This window comes from Lycorma delicatula, chromosome 4, assembly GCF_047948215.1.
Source record: "Lycorma delicatula isolate Av1 chromosome 4, ASM4794821v1, whole genome shotgun sequence".
In the NCBI taxonomy this organism is placed as follows: domain Eukaryota; kingdom Metazoa; phylum Arthropoda; class Insecta; order Hemiptera; family Fulgoridae; genus Lycorma; species Lycorma delicatula.
This window is the reverse complement of record NC_134458.1, coordinates 7,289,024-7,310,192: the sequence shown is the minus strand read 5'-3', so window position 1 is coordinate 7,310,192 and position 21,169 is coordinate 7,289,024. Positions and strand designations below refer to the sequence as shown.

Below are 21,169 nucleotides of genomic sequence, written 5' to 3'. Positions count from 1 at the left end.
AAGATGACCCTTGACCAAGAAGGCCTTTGACTTCAAGTAATGACATAAAAGTTCAGAAAATCAACGATCTGGTGCATGTGAATTGCCGATTGACTGTCAGAGAACTTGCAGAAAGGGTTAGCATCTCAATTGGATTATGCCATGACAATTTGATTGAAAAATTGAATATGCATCGAGTTGCAGCTAAGTTTGTTCCTCGTTTGATGACCAAACAGCAGAAAGAACATCGAGTGGAGAATTGCCGGCAACTCCTTGAACAAGCTGATGATGATGAAACATTCTTGCAAAGGATCATAATAGGAGACGAAAGCTGGGTTTAGGGCTACGACACTGAGAAAAAGTTCAATCAGCAAAAAATCACATATTACAAAAATCGCTACTAACATTTAAACATGTTGTACTCAAACAACAATAACATAAAAACTAAGCAAGATATCAACAAGCCAAGAACATGTGATTACAGAGCAGCTTATGTGGAACATAATACTGCCAACAGCATGTCACTAAATATCTTTGTTGGCGCGTAATTAAAAACATTCAGTTATTTTTTGAACAGACCTCATATGTTGGATACGAGTGATAAAGTTAATGCTTTTTGTAGAAAATTGGAATTTTGGAGCAGAAATTTAAAGCAAAAAAATCTAGAAATGTTTGCAAATGTGGATGAATGTGTTAAAACTTACAAGGCTGAAGAACAAAATGTGAATGTTTTCGCAACCATTGAAAATCATTTAGCCATGCTTACAAAGAATTTTCTTGCTGACGACAACTTGGTAGCAAGTTACGAGTGGGTTAGGGATCCAATTCAAAATAATCCCGAAGAGCTCTCAACTACTGAAGAAGAAATCTTCATAGACTTCATGGAAAGTGGCAAAATCAAAACACAATTTAGTAATAAATTACTATCTGAATTTTGGGCAGGGGATGATGAGTTTTCTACAGTGAAAACAAGAGCATTTCGTATACTATTACCATTTTCAATATCCTACCTTTGTGAAACTGGATTTTCTGTGGTGGCTGCTTTGAAGAAAAAATACAGATCTCAGCTAAATATACAAAAAGAACTCAGAGTGTCTATTTCTAATATTAAACCTTCCTTTGTAAAACTTTGCACTGCCAGACAGGCCCAAGGGAGTCACTATTAATTATTAAACTTGTTTTTAATCTAGTACTGATAAATTAATTATTAAATATATTATGCAGGACTGATACAATGCTATTTATAAGTGTATTATATCAGTGTAAATATATATTTTATTATTTATTATGCCAGAATGTCTTTTTTTTTTGCTTTCCTTTTAGTAAAGTAATAAAGTTTTTTAATAATATTTTCTTTTTGATATGCTCATGCCCCCATTTAGTGTTATCATGCTCCCCTATGGGGGCGCGCCCCACAGGTTGAGAAACACTGGGTTAAGCAATCAATTCTACAATTTTTTTCTAAGTTTATGTGACCCAGAAACATTGATTTAGTCAAGACATCAGAAAAAAAATTACAAAATAAAATGAAGCAGGTTATACCACAATTTGTAACCATCACTGCTCACTTAAAAGAATACAAGCTCGCCTGTCCAAAATTTAGTTAATTTATGTTTAAATAAGCCATGACCAAATAAAAGCAATATTAATATCTTATAAAATTTACAAAACAAAACAGTTACTTGTAAAACTTCAGGATCTGGTACAGTGACTATATCAGCTTGAGCTCTAAACTGATACACTTCATCTCCATCTTGTTCATAACAAACCACTGAGTGCTGAAAATTTAATAAAAAACAATATTAAATAGGTGTTTACAATTGTTACAGTTGCATTTATCAACAGAATGTACACACATCAGATGATACTAACATAATAACTAATATTTAATTATTTAAACTTATTAATTTAAATTATTTAATTATTTCAGTTAAGTAATTTTTGTTACTAGTGGAGATGAAATCAGACTAAAAATTGTGTTACAAATTTTTCTGTAATTATACAGTTGTTTATTGATCAATTTAAAAAAGAAAACCATGGTTTTATTTAGTTTACAATGAATAGGTTAAGATTTTAACTATTAAACATATTTTGATTAAACTAATCATTACAAGACATAAAAAAGATAGTCAAGGCCACCATTTTAAAATTTAGAATGTGTTTCCACTGTAATTTTCTACTTATAACAGAAAGTTGGTGTAGACATGATGAACAAATAACAAAATGATTTCTCAATCTGATCTTGGGATATACTTTTTTAAAATAAAAAAATAATGGTGGACAAAAGGAAAATAAAGAGAAATTGCCATTTTTTCACAAAATATTTCTTATTTTGATAAGTAGAGTCTAAAAATGATTAACCAGGTATGCTTTTTTATACAATCTGTACAGTAGACGTTATGAAGTAACCCATACACAAAATACTTTTTATAGGCAAGATACACAGATGATAGTTTAATAATGTTTAACCCTATTATGAAAAAATAAACATTTATTCATTTTAAATAAATTAAATTCATATAAAACAAATAAAAATTTACTATAGAAACTGATAATGATATATCAGCAAAACTTTAGACTTAAAAATAAAAAAAGCTGAGAAAGTATTACATGACTCCTGGCTACACCAGACAAAACTGCGAGAAGGGAAGAAGCCTCGTCATCCGGTTGTGGGGCGGCGAGGTTTTCTTGCATATTCGGAGGCGGAGAGGGTCGAGGTTTTCGCCGATACCTTGGAGGAGCAATTCACTCCAAACCCCCCTCCCGACCGAACGACGAGCACACAACCGAGGTGGAATCCATTCTCGTAGATTATTTCTCACAGGTGGAGGACACCCCTCTAGAGATTGACCAAGTCACTGAAGCGGAAGTTTCCGCAGCCATTAAGGCCACAAGCCCCGACAAGGGCCCGGGTGTCGACGGGATCAGCGCCCGTGCATTCCGGAACATACCGGCCTCCGTGATTACAACTATTTCGGTGATATTCAGATCCATTTTGTACGTTGGATATTTCCCGAATTGTTGGAAAACGGCCAAAGTCGTATGTTTACCCAAACCGGGGAATAGTTCACTTTTCCCACGGAATTATAGGCCAATCTTCCTGTTACCGGTATTGTCTAAGTTGTTCGAGAGAATTTTCCTCGAAAAACTGAGGCGATACATGGAGGGAGAAGTGCGGCCCGAGCAATTTGGGTTCAGGGAGGGTCACTCAACGACCCTCCAACTGATAAAAATAATAGATGACCTTGTCGGAGGCCTGAACAGGAAAGCGGTGACTGCAGCCGTTTTTCTGGATGTGGCCAAGGCCTTTGACAAAGTTTGGCATAGCGGGCTGCTTTATAAAGTAGCGCGATCGGCGATTCCGTACCGCTATGTCAGACTGATGCGGTCATATTTGATAGACCGAAGCGGCCTCACGCCGTACTGGACGATCCACCGTGAGGGTGCGGTGCGGGAGCTGAGAATGGACAAACCAGGCTTCGGGGCCTCCATATCGCATGAGCCATAAACGGAATAGCGCGTCAGAGGCGTTTCCGGGGTCGCGAGTGTTTAATTTTCGCGAGTTATACAGTCTGAAGACATCAAATACGGTAAGTCGTTCATAAAACAAATACGCGGTCCTCACTTACGCGATAAGTAGGGAATAATAAACTCCCACCAACTTTGCATTCCATTCCACCAGACAAAATAATAAAATCATAAAAAATTCTACAAAATTGTAAAATAAAATAGCCTTATAAAGTCCTATGTTTTTACGCTTCTACTGTATTAAAACTCTTTAGTAACACTAATATTCACCAAAATTAGGTTATAAATGTTGAGATTGAAAAAACTAAAAAATATTTTTCCAAATTTTTTAAATTTGAGATCCAAAGTATCAAGAGAGCATTTTCATTGATTATGATTACCAAAATAAAATTTAAGCACCAAAATTCCCAAATTTCAAATATTTTTTTCTTTATTTTAGTACTTCCTTACTCTGTGAGGAAAAATCTGTTTATAAAGTCATTCTTAACAAAAAAAAAAATTAGCTTAAAAATAATTCTTTAAAAATATTGAAAAAATGAAATATAAGATTTATGAAAGTAATGAAAAAAGTTGCTTCTCATTTAGGATCTGGAATATAATATACAATATATTGGCTACTAAACTAGCCAAAGCTACTTTAATTTTAACAGCCCTTTAAGACGAAAAAACACAAAAAATAAAAATTAAAGCGTTAGAACTAAAAAAAAAAAAAATAATATATATTTTTTTTAAAGTAGGAAATATTTTTTAAATGTTGGAAAAATATTTTTCTAAAAATATTCATATGTAGATTAAGCTTAACAAACTTTCCTAAGTAAAGTTTTCTCTAAATCTAGTGCCCAATTCAATGAAGGCTAAGAATAGAAAATCTTCAAAAAAAGGCTTTCCTGCATTTTAGGTCCAGGGTCTATAATTAAAAAAAAATTGTACACATTTCTTGATAGCTGTATATATGAAGTATAAACTTTCAACATTTTCTGATTTTTCAATTTTTAAAAATATTCAAACCAAAGGAAGATAGATCAAAAAGAAAAAATATATATATACTTCAATTTTCAGAGGAAGTTGATAAAAAAAAAAAAATTTTTTTTGGATTATCTATATATGCATTGTAGGGAAAAAATAGATCTGTTTTAATAGTCTTCTCTAAAATGCCTCTGAAGAAAATCAAAATTGTTTTTTTCATGATATCCCCAAACCCCTTAACGAATTTAGAAAATTATTAATATCATCGATGACTGCTAAATATAAACATTTTTGTCAAATTTGAAGAAAATCAGTTTGGTCAATCATGAAATGTAAGGCCAAGAAAGCAGTGCAACATGCATATGTATACACATATTTTTTTGATTTAGAACTAGTTGGAACCTAAAATGTGAAAATTTGTAAAAAAAACCCAAATCCCATTTCTGACATGATCACCATTATTTTTATCCCTTCCAGCTATATTAGCTGGGAAAGTAAAATTAATGCAAACAATGAAATAGTAGTTGGAAGTTTTTAGAAAACCAACACAACATAATATTACTCTCCACAGAAAATCAAATCATCTCTGATCATACAAAATACTCATTACAGTATGACACATAAAGCACATAATATAAATACTATAGGCAAAGAAATAAAATGAATCAAATTTATAACAAACAAAAATTTATATAAGAATATTTTTACAGAGAATATCAGTAAAAAGAACACAAAAAGAGTAAACAGCAACTTTATTTGGAAAAATAAACACCACACACCTATGAAACATATATATAAAACAATATTAATAAAAAATATAAATAAAATACTTAATGTCTTAATGGAGAAAATTATAGATCTTTTAAATCAATAATTTAATGAAACATGAAAATAATACAAAAATAATACCACAAAAATGTATCATTTTTTGATACAAAAAATGATCATTTTTGTGAGTGATCACAAAAATCATCACTCAATTTTCCTTCATGAGTGAAGGAAAAGTGAGGCAATGGTGTAAGTTTACAGAAGGTCATTCAAATGATCACGACGAACAAAGTGGCAGATCTAATGTCTGGACTGACGATCTTGTTGAACATGTGAATGCAAACATGAGAGAAAATTGTCACTTTATGATTGGCAATCTTTCTTTAAAATTTCCAGAAGTTTCAAAGACAACATTGTTGAGAATTGTGACTGACACTCTAGGCTATCATAATCTGAGTGCACAATGGGTGCCTAAAATATTGACTAAGTACTTACAAAGATCACAGAATAACATGTAGTGCTTTTCTTGACCGCTTTAACCACAAGAGAGACAAATTATTTTCCCATCCTGTTAATGGTGATGAAACATGGATTTTGTATGTCAATGCTGAGACAAAACAATCCATGCACTGGTGTCATTCTGGTTCACCTAAAATGAAAAATCAAACAAGCCCACTCTCAAAGGAAAATCATGGCCACTGTGTTCTGGGATCAAAGGGGTGTGCTTCTGATTGATTTCATGGAATCTGGAACATCCATATCACAAGTCTACCTTAAAAAAACATTTTAAATTACGTTATGCCATTCATCAGGAATTGTTCTTCATCACAATAATGCACATCCAGACATGGCTGTGGGCACAACAGAAACAATTCAAAAATTCGGATGGGAAATTTTTATCATTCCCTTACAGTCTTGATCTCATGCCCAGTGATTACCATCTCTTCCCACACCTCAAAAACTGGTTTCCATCTCAACGATTTGAAAAAAGTGAAAAGTTGAAAACCTTGGTGCAGAAGTGGCTACAATCTCAAGTGGCAGAATTTTATGTAGCGGTTTGAAGAAGCTTGCTTCATGATGTATCAAGTGTTGGAATGAAATGGTGATTATGCAGAAAAATAAAGTAAATATGTAAGTATTTGAAACTATTAATAAATTGTTCATTTTTTCAAGTGTTTTCATTTTGTTACCAATCGGCCCTTACTTTTAAACTGCGCCCTGTAATTGTCAGAAAACTGACAGCCACAAGTTCTAAGGTTAAAGCTGTTATTACAGCTTAACATAAAATCCCACTGGACTAGTTTTCATAAATATTTTTTGTTTACATGCAATATCAAAATATATTAACTTAACTCTGATGTTAAGAAACTAAAAAAATTTCAAAGTAACACAGTAAAAGTTAATAACTTACAACTTTTCCATCCACAGATATTTGAGGAAATTCAACCATTAAATATAAGTAATCAGAAGTTCTCTTCTCCAATTCATTCATAACTTCAATTTCTCTAAATGTTAACCTATCGAGCCAATCTATTTCAGGCATTTGACCATTTCTGTGTTTTTTTGCCAGCTGAAAAGAAGAGTTAATTTAAGACTTAATTTTTAATATAATATTACTATAATAGCTGAAAAGAATTACCCGTATTAAAAAATATTTTATTCACATAGTTATATCATGTGTTCTATTCAGTAGGTATTTGTGTGGAAGGCTTAAGGAGTCTTGGCTTCCCTGAGAGGTATTTAAAGCATTGGACTTATTTTGCAGCTATCATACATGAAACAGAGCCCTGGATCAATATCCATATGCCCTTCCCAATAGGATGCACTGATCTACAGGTTTCAACACGCTTACAGGGTCTGATCTACACTCTTGAACCAAAAATGGAGAAGGGTCAAGGATAATGAAAAGGAAGTTCATGGTGGGAAAGAATTACATACCCAAAAGGTCCACATCATGAGACAAATAACCTCATCTAGAGGAAAGCTTACGGCTTCTCTAAGCAGCAGGTGCCAAACCATCTATAATCTAAAAAGATTGGATTATATTTTTTCAAAACAAAAGAAAAACCCCTTTTTTTACCAAAAAAGATAAAGATTGTACTTTTTTTTCGATTGGAGACTACCTTTTACAAAAAAATTCAAAAAAAGAAATTAGTGAAAAGTGATTTTAAGCAAGTAATTACAATGTGTGGTTGACATAAAATATAAAATCATAATTACCATACAAAAACAGTGTTCCACGAAGAAAGTAAGAAACTTTCAGGACATCTTCTACTGGTGAAAATAAAGAAAAAAGTTCATAAAAACATAGTTCTGGAAATGCTTTGTTTTTGAGTTAAAGCTAGTGAAAGATTTCATCTGGATTTCAGCTCTTCTAATAAAAAGAAGCCCTATGTTATTTTTTTGACCCAAATTAAGGAGTAAAGTTGGTGGTTTCTTATGTAATTTGAGTTGGGAAATAGGATAAAATGGGTCCAAGGACTTTAACTCCAGTAGGCTTTAAGAGAGCCGATGAAACACAAAATTTGGTATCAAAAAACATGCTTTTTTAGGATTGCATTAGCTTTGTTAAATGATTAATAAATGCAAAAGATTTAATTATAAAACTTGTAGAGACTTTAATTATGAGAAAATTAATGCAAATATAACCAATAAAAATTTTTAAAAATTGATATTTTATTGAAGCAAAACAGACAAAAAATAGACAGAAAATCATATTATTCTGTATCTAATAAACATTATTCTTAATACAACAAAAAAATAAAATAAATGAAATGATAAATGGCAACATAATAATAAACCTCAGTTACAGTAACTGTTCGAAATTCCCTCCTTCACAATGTATACAGCACTCTGCATGATGTAAAATATTTCCAGTGACTTTCCATATCATCTCATAATCATTTTATATAAAGTCAATAGCATTTCGTATTTTAAAGAGTAACTCTTCTTTAGTATTAACTTTTTGTTTGTATACTATCATTTTCATATGGCCCCAAATGAAGTAATCTAATTGTGTTAAGTAAAGTGATGGTGGTGGCCAATTGATTGGTCCACCACATCCAATCCAGTTTAAGAAATTAGCATTCAACTGATTTCTAGCTACTAAAGAAAAATGTGGCGTTGCACCATCATGCTGGAAGATCATTTGCAATCTAGTTTGTAAAGGTACATTCTCCAAAAGAGCCGGCAAATTATTTTTCAAGAAATGAATGTATACATCTTCCATAAGGTTTTCATTGAAAATAAATCATACCAGACTTTTTTCATAAATAATGCAATGCCAAACATTAATGTGAAATCTATATTGGAAACTAGTTTCCACAGTACTATGTGGATTGTATTTGCTCCATAAATGACTATTTTTACAACTGAAGACTCTATTTCTAGTAAAATTGGCTTAATCAGTAAATAAAATTGAATTTACCTTATCAGCATTGTATAGACGCCAATGACACAGAAGTTTAAATACAGGGATAATCTGTTGGTTGAAAATTTTGAACCTTCTGCAGGCGAAAAGGAGAAAGATTTTCTTACTGTAGGATGCGCCACACTTTGTTTTTTGACAAACCAGTGCAACATGAAATTCGCCTTGTACTGGTGCCTAGGCTACGCTGAATCACATGATGTTCATCATTAACAGGATGATTTACTTGCATTCAACAGAAAATGAACACGTTGGAAATGACCCTTTCATTTGTAACTGCTGATACATCGAAGAAAACATTTCCATATTTGGAATCCACCTTCCAGGAAATCTCTCCTGATATTTATGTTGAGCAGCTTCAGAATTTCCGTAACAAAATTCATAAACAAAAATTATATTGGCATATTCCTCGTTAGAAAGTTGAAAGAGCAATTTCATACTATGATTTGATAACATATACTACCTTTATCTGTATGATAATTTAAGACAATAGATTCAAACGACATACATTATTTATTTTTCTTACAAAATTATTATTATTTTTTTTAAAATTATTTTACCTGTATAAATTTTTTAATATACACAGCTGAAATATTGCTTTATAAATTTTGTATTCTTTTAAAATTATTTTCAGTAACTAAAATTTTTGTTTTAAAAAAGAATGTTTGTTAGGTATAGTATATATATATATATATATATATAGTATAGTATATCGTGTAATAATACGATTTTCTGTCTATTTTTTGTCTGTTTTGCTTCAATAAAAAACCATTTTTAAAAGTTTTTATTTACATTTTATTGTTTGTATTTAGATTAATTTTCTCAGAATTAAATTCTCATTAAGTTTTATAATTAAATCTTCCGTATTTATTAATCATTTAACAAAGCTATTGTACTACAAACCTAAAAAAGCATGTTTTTGACACCAAATTTTGTGTTTTACATTGGCTATCTTAAAACCTACTGGAGTTAAAGTCCTGGGACCTGCTTTATCCTATTTCCCAGCTCAAATTACATAAGAAACCACAAACTTTACTGCTTAATTTGGGTCAAAAAAATTACAGTAGGGCTTCTTTTGATTAGAAGAGCTGAAATCCAGGTGAAATCTTTCACTAGCTGTAACTCGAAAAAAAGTGACCTATGTTTATATGAACTTTTTCCATTATTTTCACCAGTAGAAGATGTTGTGATTCCCTGTTTCTTCGTGGGACACCTGTATATCAAAACAACACTAGAATAGACACAATACTGTTAAACAAAAATTTTAAATCCTGATGATTCCACTATAACAAAATATTTCCAATCAAATGGAAATTAGTTGCTGAAAAACATCACTTGCTAACTAATTTGGAAAATAAATTCAGAAAATCAATTCAAAACTGTTTGTTATTATAAAGTGAATGTAAATTATAGAATACCAACTTTTTAATTTTCTTTGTTACTTTCTTAACAGTTTTAAGGTAATTTTCTCATTGTTACAAAAACCTAGATTGCCTACCAAGCCATTAATGGTTGCATACAACCATTAGTGAGCAAGAAGTTCTGTTGTCTGTTACACAACGTATAATCATACATTTTTTAACTAATGAAGATGCTAAACCCCTGGAAATTTTAACTCATTTAAAAGTTCAGTTTGGGGACACTACATTGTCCCAGAACCACGTGTATATGTGAGCCAGACAATTTAAGAGCGGATGAGAAAGTGTAGAAAATAAAAGTCATGGTCAACGCCCAACATCAAGTCTAACAGCTGACAACATCTGTGCCGCTCGAGAGCTTGTTGAAGGTGATCACCGGTTCACTGTTGAAGAAATCACATCAGAAGTGGGTATCAGTTATAGGGTTGTTCAATCCATTATCACTGATCATCTTGGCTAACCTCTGTTCCCTTGGATGCGTTTCAGAGGTTTCTGTGGTCTTTTGGTTTACTATTAGTGTTATTGGCTGACGGTAGAATGTATACCTTCCGATAGTTTCAAGGTGTGCTGACTACATACTGTGGCTGCTGTTAAGCATCATTTGTAGACTCGATATTTGCTCCTCATTTGTGATGTATAAGGCACAGATTTCTGTTAAATGTGTACCCACCTCACTGTGGCAAAGAGGTGCCAACGACTTCTGGTCATAAGCCCATGTTACAAGTAAGGGAATACTCCCTAGTCCTACTTGCGTTCTTTTCAGATCAAGGGCAGAACCCTTGGTTGTAGTATTATAACCGATCCAAAAGCAGCTAAGAGGTACAAAGAGTGACAGGAGAATATCTCAGGTCTCCAGCTGCCTGTGCTTGCTGTGGGAAGTTGTCTCACCAATGGGCTTGCCCATAATTCCAATAGGAGTCCGCAAGCCTTGCTTGCGGACTATTGCCAGAAAAGGACCGAGTATTTTCACAAGGTTAGGTCTTCTAAGCATGATTCCTGGTGCTCTTTTGTACAAGAGCAGGGAAATAAAGACCCATGCGGTGTCGTCTGTAGAGTTCATGGTCATAAGAAGAAAAAAGACATTCTTCTGTCGGCTCTCTTGAACCAGGATGGTGTTGTTATAGACAAAGATCATATCCTCGCTCTTGTGATGAATGAACTGCTACCAGATGATACTGAGGTTGGTGAAACCTCTTATCATTGATGTGTCCAAGGAAAGTTGTAGGTTTTCACTCTTGCCTGTAGTAGGGAAGGTTTTTGAGAAGGTCTTGTACTTGCATTAATAGTAGGTTGACTTCTAACCATATGCTGATGGACGACTAGTATGGTTTCTGCTCTGGCAAGAGCACAGAGTAAGCTATTCTTAAGGTAATGTGTTTGGCTTCGACCAGCGAGTGCAAATATGAACTCTGTGTCTTTTTGGACATATCTGGGGCCTTCAATAACTTGTGGTGGCCCTCAGCCTTGTTTCAGTTGCAGCAGCATGGTTGCTCGCAAAATGAGATTAAGATTCTCTTGAGCTATTTCAGCAATAGAACCGTTTCCTTTGTGACAGTAACTCAGAAGCAGGAAAGACCCTGTCAAAAGGTTGTCCACAGGACAGTGTTTAGGTCCACTTGTCTGGGTCATTGAGTTTGACTCTCTAATGTGTTTTCAGATGCCCAGTGGCTCCTGCATCATGGCTTATGCTGACTATGGGTTGCTAATGGGCAAGGGTAATTCACATGCTGAGATAGAACTCAGAGCGACACAGGCATGTATGTAAGGTACTAAGGTTGTGAAGTCTTCAGCATAAGATGGTTTTTAGTGCAGAGAAAACCACTCTGATTTTTCTTAAAGGTTGTCTAGCCACACTCCATCACCTGCAGGTCGTGATGGACGGCCTTCCGATTAGGTATGTTACCATTCAGAAATATCTGGGTGTCATCCTTGATGAGAGCCTTCAATTCAGGGAGCACCTTCATTTGTTGCAAGGAAGGCTATAGATGCCTTCTTTGGTGTTTGTAGGGTCATCCATCCCGATTGGAGATTGAACTATCGTACCATGCATATTCTCTACAAACGTGTCTGCGAAGTCATAATGTTGTACGCTGCACCTGTCTGGGCTCATCATTTACAATTCAAATGTTGTAGGAACATTTTATTGAGAGCCCAGCGTCTTCTATTGTTAGCTGTTGTTGGAGGCTGCAGAACTGTTTCGAGAGAGGCAGTCTCTGTGATCACCGGCATAAAACCCATTGACATTTTAGCTATGGAATGTACCAAGCAATATGTTTCTAAGAAGGGAGGCCTTTTTGCTTCTGGGTGTATGCGGGAAATTGAAGACCAAGGTTTTGACTCTTGGCAAGTTAGGTGGAACAATTCTTCTTCTGATCGATACATGAATGGAATAGTTCCAAATGTAACGGCGCTGCGAGCAATTAGGTGGGTTTCCCTCAATCGGTACACAACTCAATTCCTTTCAGGACATGGTGATTCAGGAATAGTTTGTCTAGGTTTGGTTTGGCTGATTTGGACTTGTGCTCAGACTGCAAGGTCAATGACACTGCAGAACATGTCCTTTATGTTTGTCCATGGTACGAGGCTGAACGTACCAGAGTTGTTAGGGAGCTCAAGAGAGTAAATTCCTTTCTTGATCTGTGAGTCAACTGGAAGACTCGCAGAGAATGGACTATCGTGGCTGGCTTCCTCTGTTTCCTTGCCATGAGCAGAACGGCTGAAGGGGTATAAGTAGAGCAGCACCCTGGGTGGCTAGGGACTACCTGGATAGCTGATTGGCAGGAGGTAGGTATGTTGGCATCCAGCCATGGTTAATTATTTAAAATTATGGTGATTATTGTTATAATGTTAGTTGTTGGCGGAACGATGACTGCACTGCCGAGGGTATGGGCAACTATGCAGCTGTGAGGTGTAGTGTAATTTTTACAAAGGCAGTTTTGAATGAGCAGACATCAGTTTCAGCAGGATGGTGACTGGATTGCCGAGGGCATGGATTTCCACCCAGCCGTGAAGTGTAGTGGCATCTCGACGATGGTAGTAAGTGAAAGTAAATGTTACCCGGGACTATGCGATGGAGCTGGGTGGGAGTAGGAGGTCTATCCGCCTCCCCCTGGTAGACCAGACTGGAGTCCATAAATGAAACCAAGTCAGGTATATGAACTGAAAGTTGAGTCCACTAAGGGAACCAGGAATAAATTTTGATGTGGTGAGCAACATTTTTTGGTGGTATGTTATTTATTTAATTGCCTCATATATTATGAGACATTTACGCACAAACTGGCTCTGAAAAGTGTAGAACAAGGCGCGGGTTTGTGCTTCTGCAAACTCGGTTAGCTAGTTCAGAGGGCAACGATGTAGGACATTCAAGATGTCTGGATGAGGTCTGCAGCGAAAGCAAAAGCTGAGTTTATAAATCACTGATGTAAATGTCTACTGAGGCATTTACAACGGTGGCATCCCAACGAGGCCTGGCTTCTTACTATGAGAAGTAAAACATTACAGGGTGAAAGACGACTCCCGTTAAAGCCCATCAGGGCTAGGAACAGGGAGGGGGTGACCAGAAGCGTCATAAGGCGAGTGTCTTCCCCTATGGGGAGGATGATCATCTTGGCTTTAGTAAAATTAATTCTTGATGGATTCTGAGGTTGCTGCCCAAATATCAAAAACAGGTCATGTTGCAGATCTGTGAGAGACTTCTGAATCAATTTTTTGCAAGAAGAAAATGATTTTTTGAGGCACATCATCACATGTGATGAGACCTGGATCCATCATTACACTCTGGAGTCAAAAATGGCGAATAAGCAGTCATGGAGGAAGGATAAAGGCTACCCAGTGAAGGCCCAAACCCATCTGACAGCCAGAAAAGTTCTTGCAATGATTTTTTTTGACTCAAGGGGAGTTTTACTCATTGATTTTCTCTACAATCAATGAACAATGAATGCAGCTTACTATGCCAGCTGCTGCAGTCAACAAAACCTGCCCACTGAAACAAAAGATGGGTTATGCCCATCAGAGATGTCATCCTTCTCCGTGACAATGCCAGGCCGTACACTGCAGCCTGGCAGTGATTTTGACACGGGATAAATTGGAAAAAAAAATTCACGGGTAACCCTCAACTACCCTTCCTACAGTCAAGATTTGTCCCCCTGTGACTATTTTTTGTTTGCGCACTTGAAAGAATGCTTGGAGGGGACTGTTTTGAAAACATTGAAGATGTTGAGGAGCACGTGCACAATTGGTTGATGACTTGTCCTCAAACTTTTTATGAACAAGGAATACTCAAGCTTCCAAATCGTTGGCAAAAAGGGTGTAGATTGTTTAGGAGACTACCTAGAGAAATGATGAAGGTATGAATTGGAGGGGATGTAATTGTATGAAGGTATACATTATTAATCAATAAATTTATTAAAAAAAAAAAAAAATTACTGTTTGTATTTGATTCACCCTCATAAAAATAAAATAGTATAAATTGCAGTAATTTAGACAATAAGGCGATAAATAAGATAGTGCAAATTCAACACATTTGCCAAATAAAATAAAAATAAATTATGTTTAAGTAAAGTCTTTACAAAGTTTCTTTTATAAAGGAATTTAAAAAATGCAATACAATAAGTAAACGAATATAGATAAGTACAGCAGAATGTTACTAACAAAAGTTTTTAATTTATTAATTAAAAAATCTTTACGTTTATAAATCAAAGGTGTTCCATAGGTCAGTAATAACAAACATTATTCATAATTAAAAGTAATGGTTTACTGTTCTATGTCCTCAAAAATTATCTTAAATGTTGGTCCTCAACAAGAGAATTTTAAATTACAATTTTTTCACCAAGTCATAAAATGTTTATCCTCAGAATATATCTATTGTACCATGAAAGCAAATAGATTTGGCCATAAGGCTTTGGTACACTTCAATTCAATTCTCCTGATTGAAACTTTGCAATTTATCAATAAATAATAAATAAAATACACATTTTTTCTTTTGAATATGTATTTCAGATAATAATAATAAGATTGTTTTATCTAAAACAATCTTTCAAAATTAAGTCTTTCAAACATGGCACCGTCAGTAAAATATAATTATTATAAATATAATATTAAAATAGCTTACAACTATATTTTTTGAATTCCTCAAACGTTTTTGGTTATTCTGCCATCTTCAGTAGGCATTAATAATAATTTAGAATCAAAATAAATAAAAAATATAAAATTCACATAATAAAATTAGACATAACAATTAATCATCATAAGGTTAAGATTTTTGTAAATGTTAAAATCATAAGTTAAATTAAAATAATTACTTCCGTTTTGTAAGAGTGTCACAATTGTTATGAATTCTGTTGATTCTGGAATCACTTTAGCCAACTTAATAATATTTGTTTATATACAATGTCATCTTCGAATCTAATCTGTTCCTATATGAATTTAATACTATTATTACAACTATTATATATGTGGAATTTTTCCAGATTAATAGCATTATAAAAATTAATAGAGTAATGCAATATTTCCATGAATTTATGTAGATTATAATTATGTTTCATAATTATGAATCTATGAATCATGAGACCTTGCCGTTGGTGAGGGGGCTTGAGTGCTCAGTGATACAGAGTAGCTGGACCGAAGGTGCAACCATATCGAAGAGGTATCTGTTGAGAGCCAGACTAAGGAATGATTCCTAAAAGAGAGCAGCAGCATTTTCAGTAGTTGTTAAGGGCGTAGGTCAGGACAACTTAAATGTTCATATCAACATCACTCAGTCCTCTGAGAAATGCGCAGCTGAGACAATGGAAAACTACAGCTGCTTTTTTTCCAAGAAAATATAGCTCACTGCATATTCATATAGCAATGATGGAGGCGCCTTCCTTTGTAAAATATTCTGGAGGTAAACCAGTCCCCCATTCGGAACTCCTAAACCGACGATGGTTAACATCTACATGCCTACCGCCCATGATGATGATAAGGTAGAGTGTGTATATTGAGAAATTTATGAAGCATTTAACACAAAAGAGAAGATGAAAATTTAATAATAGTTGAAGATTGGAATACAAGCATTGGAAAAGGCAAGGAAGGAAATATAGTGGGTGAATACTGGCTGGGCAAAAGGAATGAAAAAGGGACCGATTTGTAGAGCTTTGCACGAAGTATAATTTAGTAATTGCTAACACCCAGTTTAAAAATCATAATAGTAGAATATACACATGGAAAAAGCTAGGTGATACTGCAAGGTATCAGATAGATTATATCATGGTTAAGCAAAGATTTAGAAATCAACTCGTCGACTACAAAACTTACCCTGGAGCAAACATTGATAGCGGCCATAATTTAGAGACAATGAAATGTACATTGGGGTTTAAAAACCTGAAGAATAGGTATCAGATGAATCAGTGGAATTTACAGAAGCTTGAGGAAGAGGAGGTAAAGAACATTTTTGAGGAGGACATTGCAAAAGGTCAGAGTAAAAGAGATAAGGTAGAAAATGTAGAAAGAAGAATGGCAGAATGTTAAAAAGAACATTCTTAAATCAGCAGAAGCAAACTTAGATGGAACAAAGAAAACTGGTAGAAAACCTTGGATTTAAGGTGATATATTGCAGGTGATGGATGAAAGTAGAAAATATAAGAATGCTAGTGATGAAGAAAGTAAAAGGAACTATCGACAATTAAGAAATACTATAAACAGGAAGTGTAAACTAGCGAAAGAAGAGTGGATTAAAGAAGAGTGTTCAGAGTAGAAAAAGAAATGAACATTGGTAAAATAGACAAAGCATACAGGAAAGTTAAGGAAAATTTTGCGGTACATAAATTAAAATCTAATAATGTGTTTAACAAAGATGGTACACCAATTTATAAGACAAAAGGCAAAGTCGATAGGTGGGTGGAATATATTGAAGAGGAATATATGCTGATGATATAGTAATTCTAGCCGAGAGTAAAAAGGATTTAGATGAAACAATGAATGGCATGGATGAAGTCCTACGCAAGAACTACTGCATGAAAATAAACAAGAACAGAACGAAAGTAATGAAATGTAGTATAAATAAAGAAGATGGACTACTGAATGTGAAGATAGGAGGAGAAAAGATTATGAAGGTAGAAGAATTTTGTTATTTGGGAAGTAGAATTACTAAAGATGGACGAAGCAGGAGTGATATAAAATGCTGAATAGCACAGGCAAAATGAGCCTTCAGTCAGAAATATAATTTGTTTACTCAAAAATTAATTTAAATGTCAGGAAAAGATTTTGAAAGTATATGTTTGGAGCATCGCTTTATATAGAATTGAAACTTGGATGATTGGAGTACCTGAGAAGAAAAGATTAGAAGCTTTTGAATAGTGGTGCTATAGGAGAATGTTAAAAATCAAATGGGTGGATAAAGTGACAAATGAAGAGGTGTTGCCGCAAATAGGTGAAGAAAGAAGCATTTGGAAAAATACAGTTAAAAGAAGAGACAGAATTATAGGCCACATATTAAGGCATCCTGGAATAATCGCTTTAATATTAGAGTGAGGAGTAGAAGGAAATAATTGTGCATGCAGGCAACGTTTGGCATATGAAAAAACAAATTGTTAGGGATGTAGGATATATACCGAAATGAAACGACTAGCACTAGTTAGGGAATCTTGGAGAGCTGCATCAAACCAGTCAAATGACTGAAAAAAAAAATGATGTTTAGCAAAATTTGAATGGTTTCTGCATTTATTTGTTATGCAGTTGATATGTTCTTTAGCTCTGATTAAAAAGGAATGATTAGTCATGTAGATTGCAATCTTCATATTTTAAACTGTATACACCTTGTCCGTTCAAATTATATCTCTTTACAGTTATTAGAGTTTGTTTGATCTCTATTTATGTAATTTATGATTTTATTATTAGTGGTATATGCTGTTTTAAATTAAATGATTTATATATTTTATTAAATTTTCTGTATTTTAAATCATACTATATTTTTACACATTCGTTTCTTGAGTTATGTTTTAGTTTCAGTTTCTCTCTTATATACAATTTATTATTAATTTAAATATAATTTGACAGTTAAATTATTATTATATCCATTTGATGTGGCAATGTATTTAATATTATTTAATTTTATTGTATTATGTTTGAGTTATTTAATTGCTTTGTAAATTAAGGAATTGAAAGTGGCTATTTTCTGGTTCCATGGATGAAAGGAATTACAGTGTATTATGGTATCTTGTTGGGTTGGTTTCCTATAAGATGGCAGAATAGCAGAAAATATTTGAGGAATTCAAATAATATATGGTACGCTGTTTTAATATTATATTTATAACAATCTTTCAAAAATTTATTAAATTTTTAGTTACTATTAAAAAACTAACAATCTTCAAAGTAGTGTTTTTATTCCTACCAGCCACTAGCTTCGTAAGTTTTACATCACACAACTAAATAAAACAAGATGTGATTAAACAAAATTAAATATCAGTGTAATTAGCTTTAAATCAGTTTACAAATCCAGATACTGATGGTGACTGTTTAGTCACCATCAGTGTCTGGATTCTTTAAAATTAAGCATCCTGTGTGTTAATTAACTCTAGTAGAATTAGGTTGATCCTATTCCCAAATGGGGGGGGGGGTGTCGCTGTTTGAGATCTTGGGGAGTGGTGTCCCTATGATCTGAGCCACTGCAGCTCTACTTCACACACAATGGGCTGTTGAACACTACATCACACACACATAATACAGCAACAACTTTACAGAAGTACCATGTGTACCCTTTATTACACATCGTACACACAGATATAACACTACATACAGTGATGTTGCAACACCTTTTGAACAGCAACCGTAATCCAAGGTGAAAACTATTGTGCTGATGGGTGGATGGCTCCACATAGTGGGTCACAAATGATGTCCTCTGGGAACAAGGGTGAACCCAGTTGTATTGTAGCCATAGCCCCAGATTGCATGCGCTCTGCTGGGGTGGTCATATAATTCGCCAGTACTCGTGGGAATGAACATGAAGAGTCCTAATAAAAAATTTATGATGGTTGGTGGCCCATCTACAAAAACCACCAACAAGATGGAGAGGACACTCCTAATAAGATCCTGGAAACATCTCATCCAAGTGCACAGGTTCGTTGGACAGAACATCGAGGCGAAGGAAAGAAGAAAATGAAGTGGCCCAAGTGCAGGACCTTGTGTGGCTGTTTAACCACTTGTTAGAGGAGGCTGATCACCAAGTTAAGTGATTGGTGAAGTTGGTGGAGGCTAATAACAACACAAAAGTCGAGATAAAAGAATGCTCGCTGGAATTGGTGGAGTTAATGAAGAAAAAGGATGAATTGAGGTCAGAACACCCTCCTTGTTTTGGGGATGGCCAAGGAAAAAACAGATGTAGAGACACACAGACCTTGTTGATTGAAAGCAGGAGGCTCCTTGAACAGATTGAGGAAGGAGTGCCGGAGAATATTCCAGAGCTGATTGGGAAAAAGTGGCCTGCTTCTGTATTTGCTAAATGTGTGGAAAAGAAGGGATCAGTGTTTGGAGTGGTGAAAGAGGATATCGTGGTCATCTTTCATGTGGCCACAGATGGCAAGACTGACTATGGAAAAAGCTATGTCGGTTAGGAGGCTGTGGCGGCAAGAGAAACTGTGAAGAGGGCAGCTGGTGGTGGAGAAAGGGCACGCTGAAGTGATGTTAGGAAATTTGGAAGAAGTGCCGGGTAAGGAGTGCTATATGATAGTGGTGGATTCCACTGCAGGTGAAAAGGTGATGGTGGAAGACACATATAGAGCCCTCCAAAAAATAGTGGAGAAGAATGAAAAGGTATTTTTGGGGTGGTAGCAAATCAAGTAGGAGGATATTAGAAGAAGTTGTTGGAATATAGAGGATGGAGGCTTGGTAGGGAAGTGGTGTTGTATATGGATGATCAGGTATATCCCTGACCTTAGATCAGAAGATCAGGTATATAACTGATATCCTCAGGTATTCCTTGAGGAGAGTTCCTCAGGGAAGACTTGATGGTAAAAAGGAGGGATCGGGCACAATTGTGCTTAAGTCGGAGGGGACACGGTATGCAGACTTGCTCCAAAAAGTTAAGGAAGAGGTAAGGAAAGAAAACCTAGGGGACATTTTGTTCATAAAACAAGGAGTAGGTGAAGCAGTCCATATTACGATGAAAGGGCCTAGCAGTAACGTAGATATAGTTCAACAACAGTTGAAGTCACCAAAGGGGTGAGGTAAACCTGTGTTTGTGCAGGTTAAGGATTTGGAGTTGAATACTAAACAGGGGGAAATTATGTCAGCTATTAGAGAGGCAGCGGAGGATAAGGAAGTTGAGTTGTGAGTGACTGGTATTCGACAATGTTTGGTAATACTAAGGTGGCAACGGTGTCGATGCCTCATCAAGTGGCAAATAAGTTAGTATGCATGTAAAGGTAGGCTGGGTGCTGTGCCGAGTTGCCTTCAGTGCAAAGGTGAGATGCCTTAAGTGTCAGGAGATGAGGCATATTGCCGCTAGATGTAGGGGCCCGGACAGAACAGGACTCTGTTACAACTGTGGAGAGTCAGGTCACGTTGCAAAAACTTGCAAACAAAAGGCAAGGTCTTTAAAATGTAAAACTGAAGGCCATTGGATGGGTAGCACCCTGTGTATGGCCAAAAATGTTTATTTTCATACAACTGAATACGAATAGGAGTGCTACCTCTCATGCTGTCCTTTGGGAGATAGCTAAGAGGAAAGAGGTGGATGTGTTAACTGTGGCGGAGCCAAATTTGGCGGTATCGAGGAAAGGAGGCTGGATGGTAGATGTTCTAGATGATGCAGCCCTGTATAGGAAGAGTAAGCTGGTGGTGTTGTATTCAGGGATGGGGAGACATTTTGTTTGGATGGAGTTCCTGTCCGTTTGTGTGTTCAGCATATACTGTTCCCCAAATTGTAGTATGGAGGAGTACAAAGAGATAATAGAAGATCTTGGAAGAGTATTAAGAAGATGTGAGAAGGACAAATTTTTTGCTGGTGACAACACAAAAAATGTTGCTTGGGGTGGTCGCATTACAAACTTTAAGGGGCGGCTGTTAGAGGAAATGATGGCAGAGGTAGGATTAATAAGTTTGAATGATG

At 35.1% G+C, this 21,169-nt stretch overlaps 1 protein-coding gene across 1 annotated transcript in view; it reads right to left on the bottom strand.

Moving 5' to 3' along the window:
* The window catches only part of Pi3K59F (phosphatidylinositol 3-kinase 59F), a 105,480-nt gene that overhangs the window by 66,723 nt on the left and 17,588 nt on the right, over nt 1-21,169 (bottom strand). Inside the window, exons 5-6 of the mRNA XM_075362242.1 lie at nt 6,653-6,811; nt 1,662-1,757 (exon numbers count right to left, since the gene is read on the bottom strand). Of these exons, the coding sequence (XP_075218357.1) occupies nt 1,662-1,757; nt 6,653-6,811 (255 nt within the window). The remainder of the gene's footprint in view (nt 1-1,661; nt 1,758-6,652; nt 6,812-21,169) is intronic.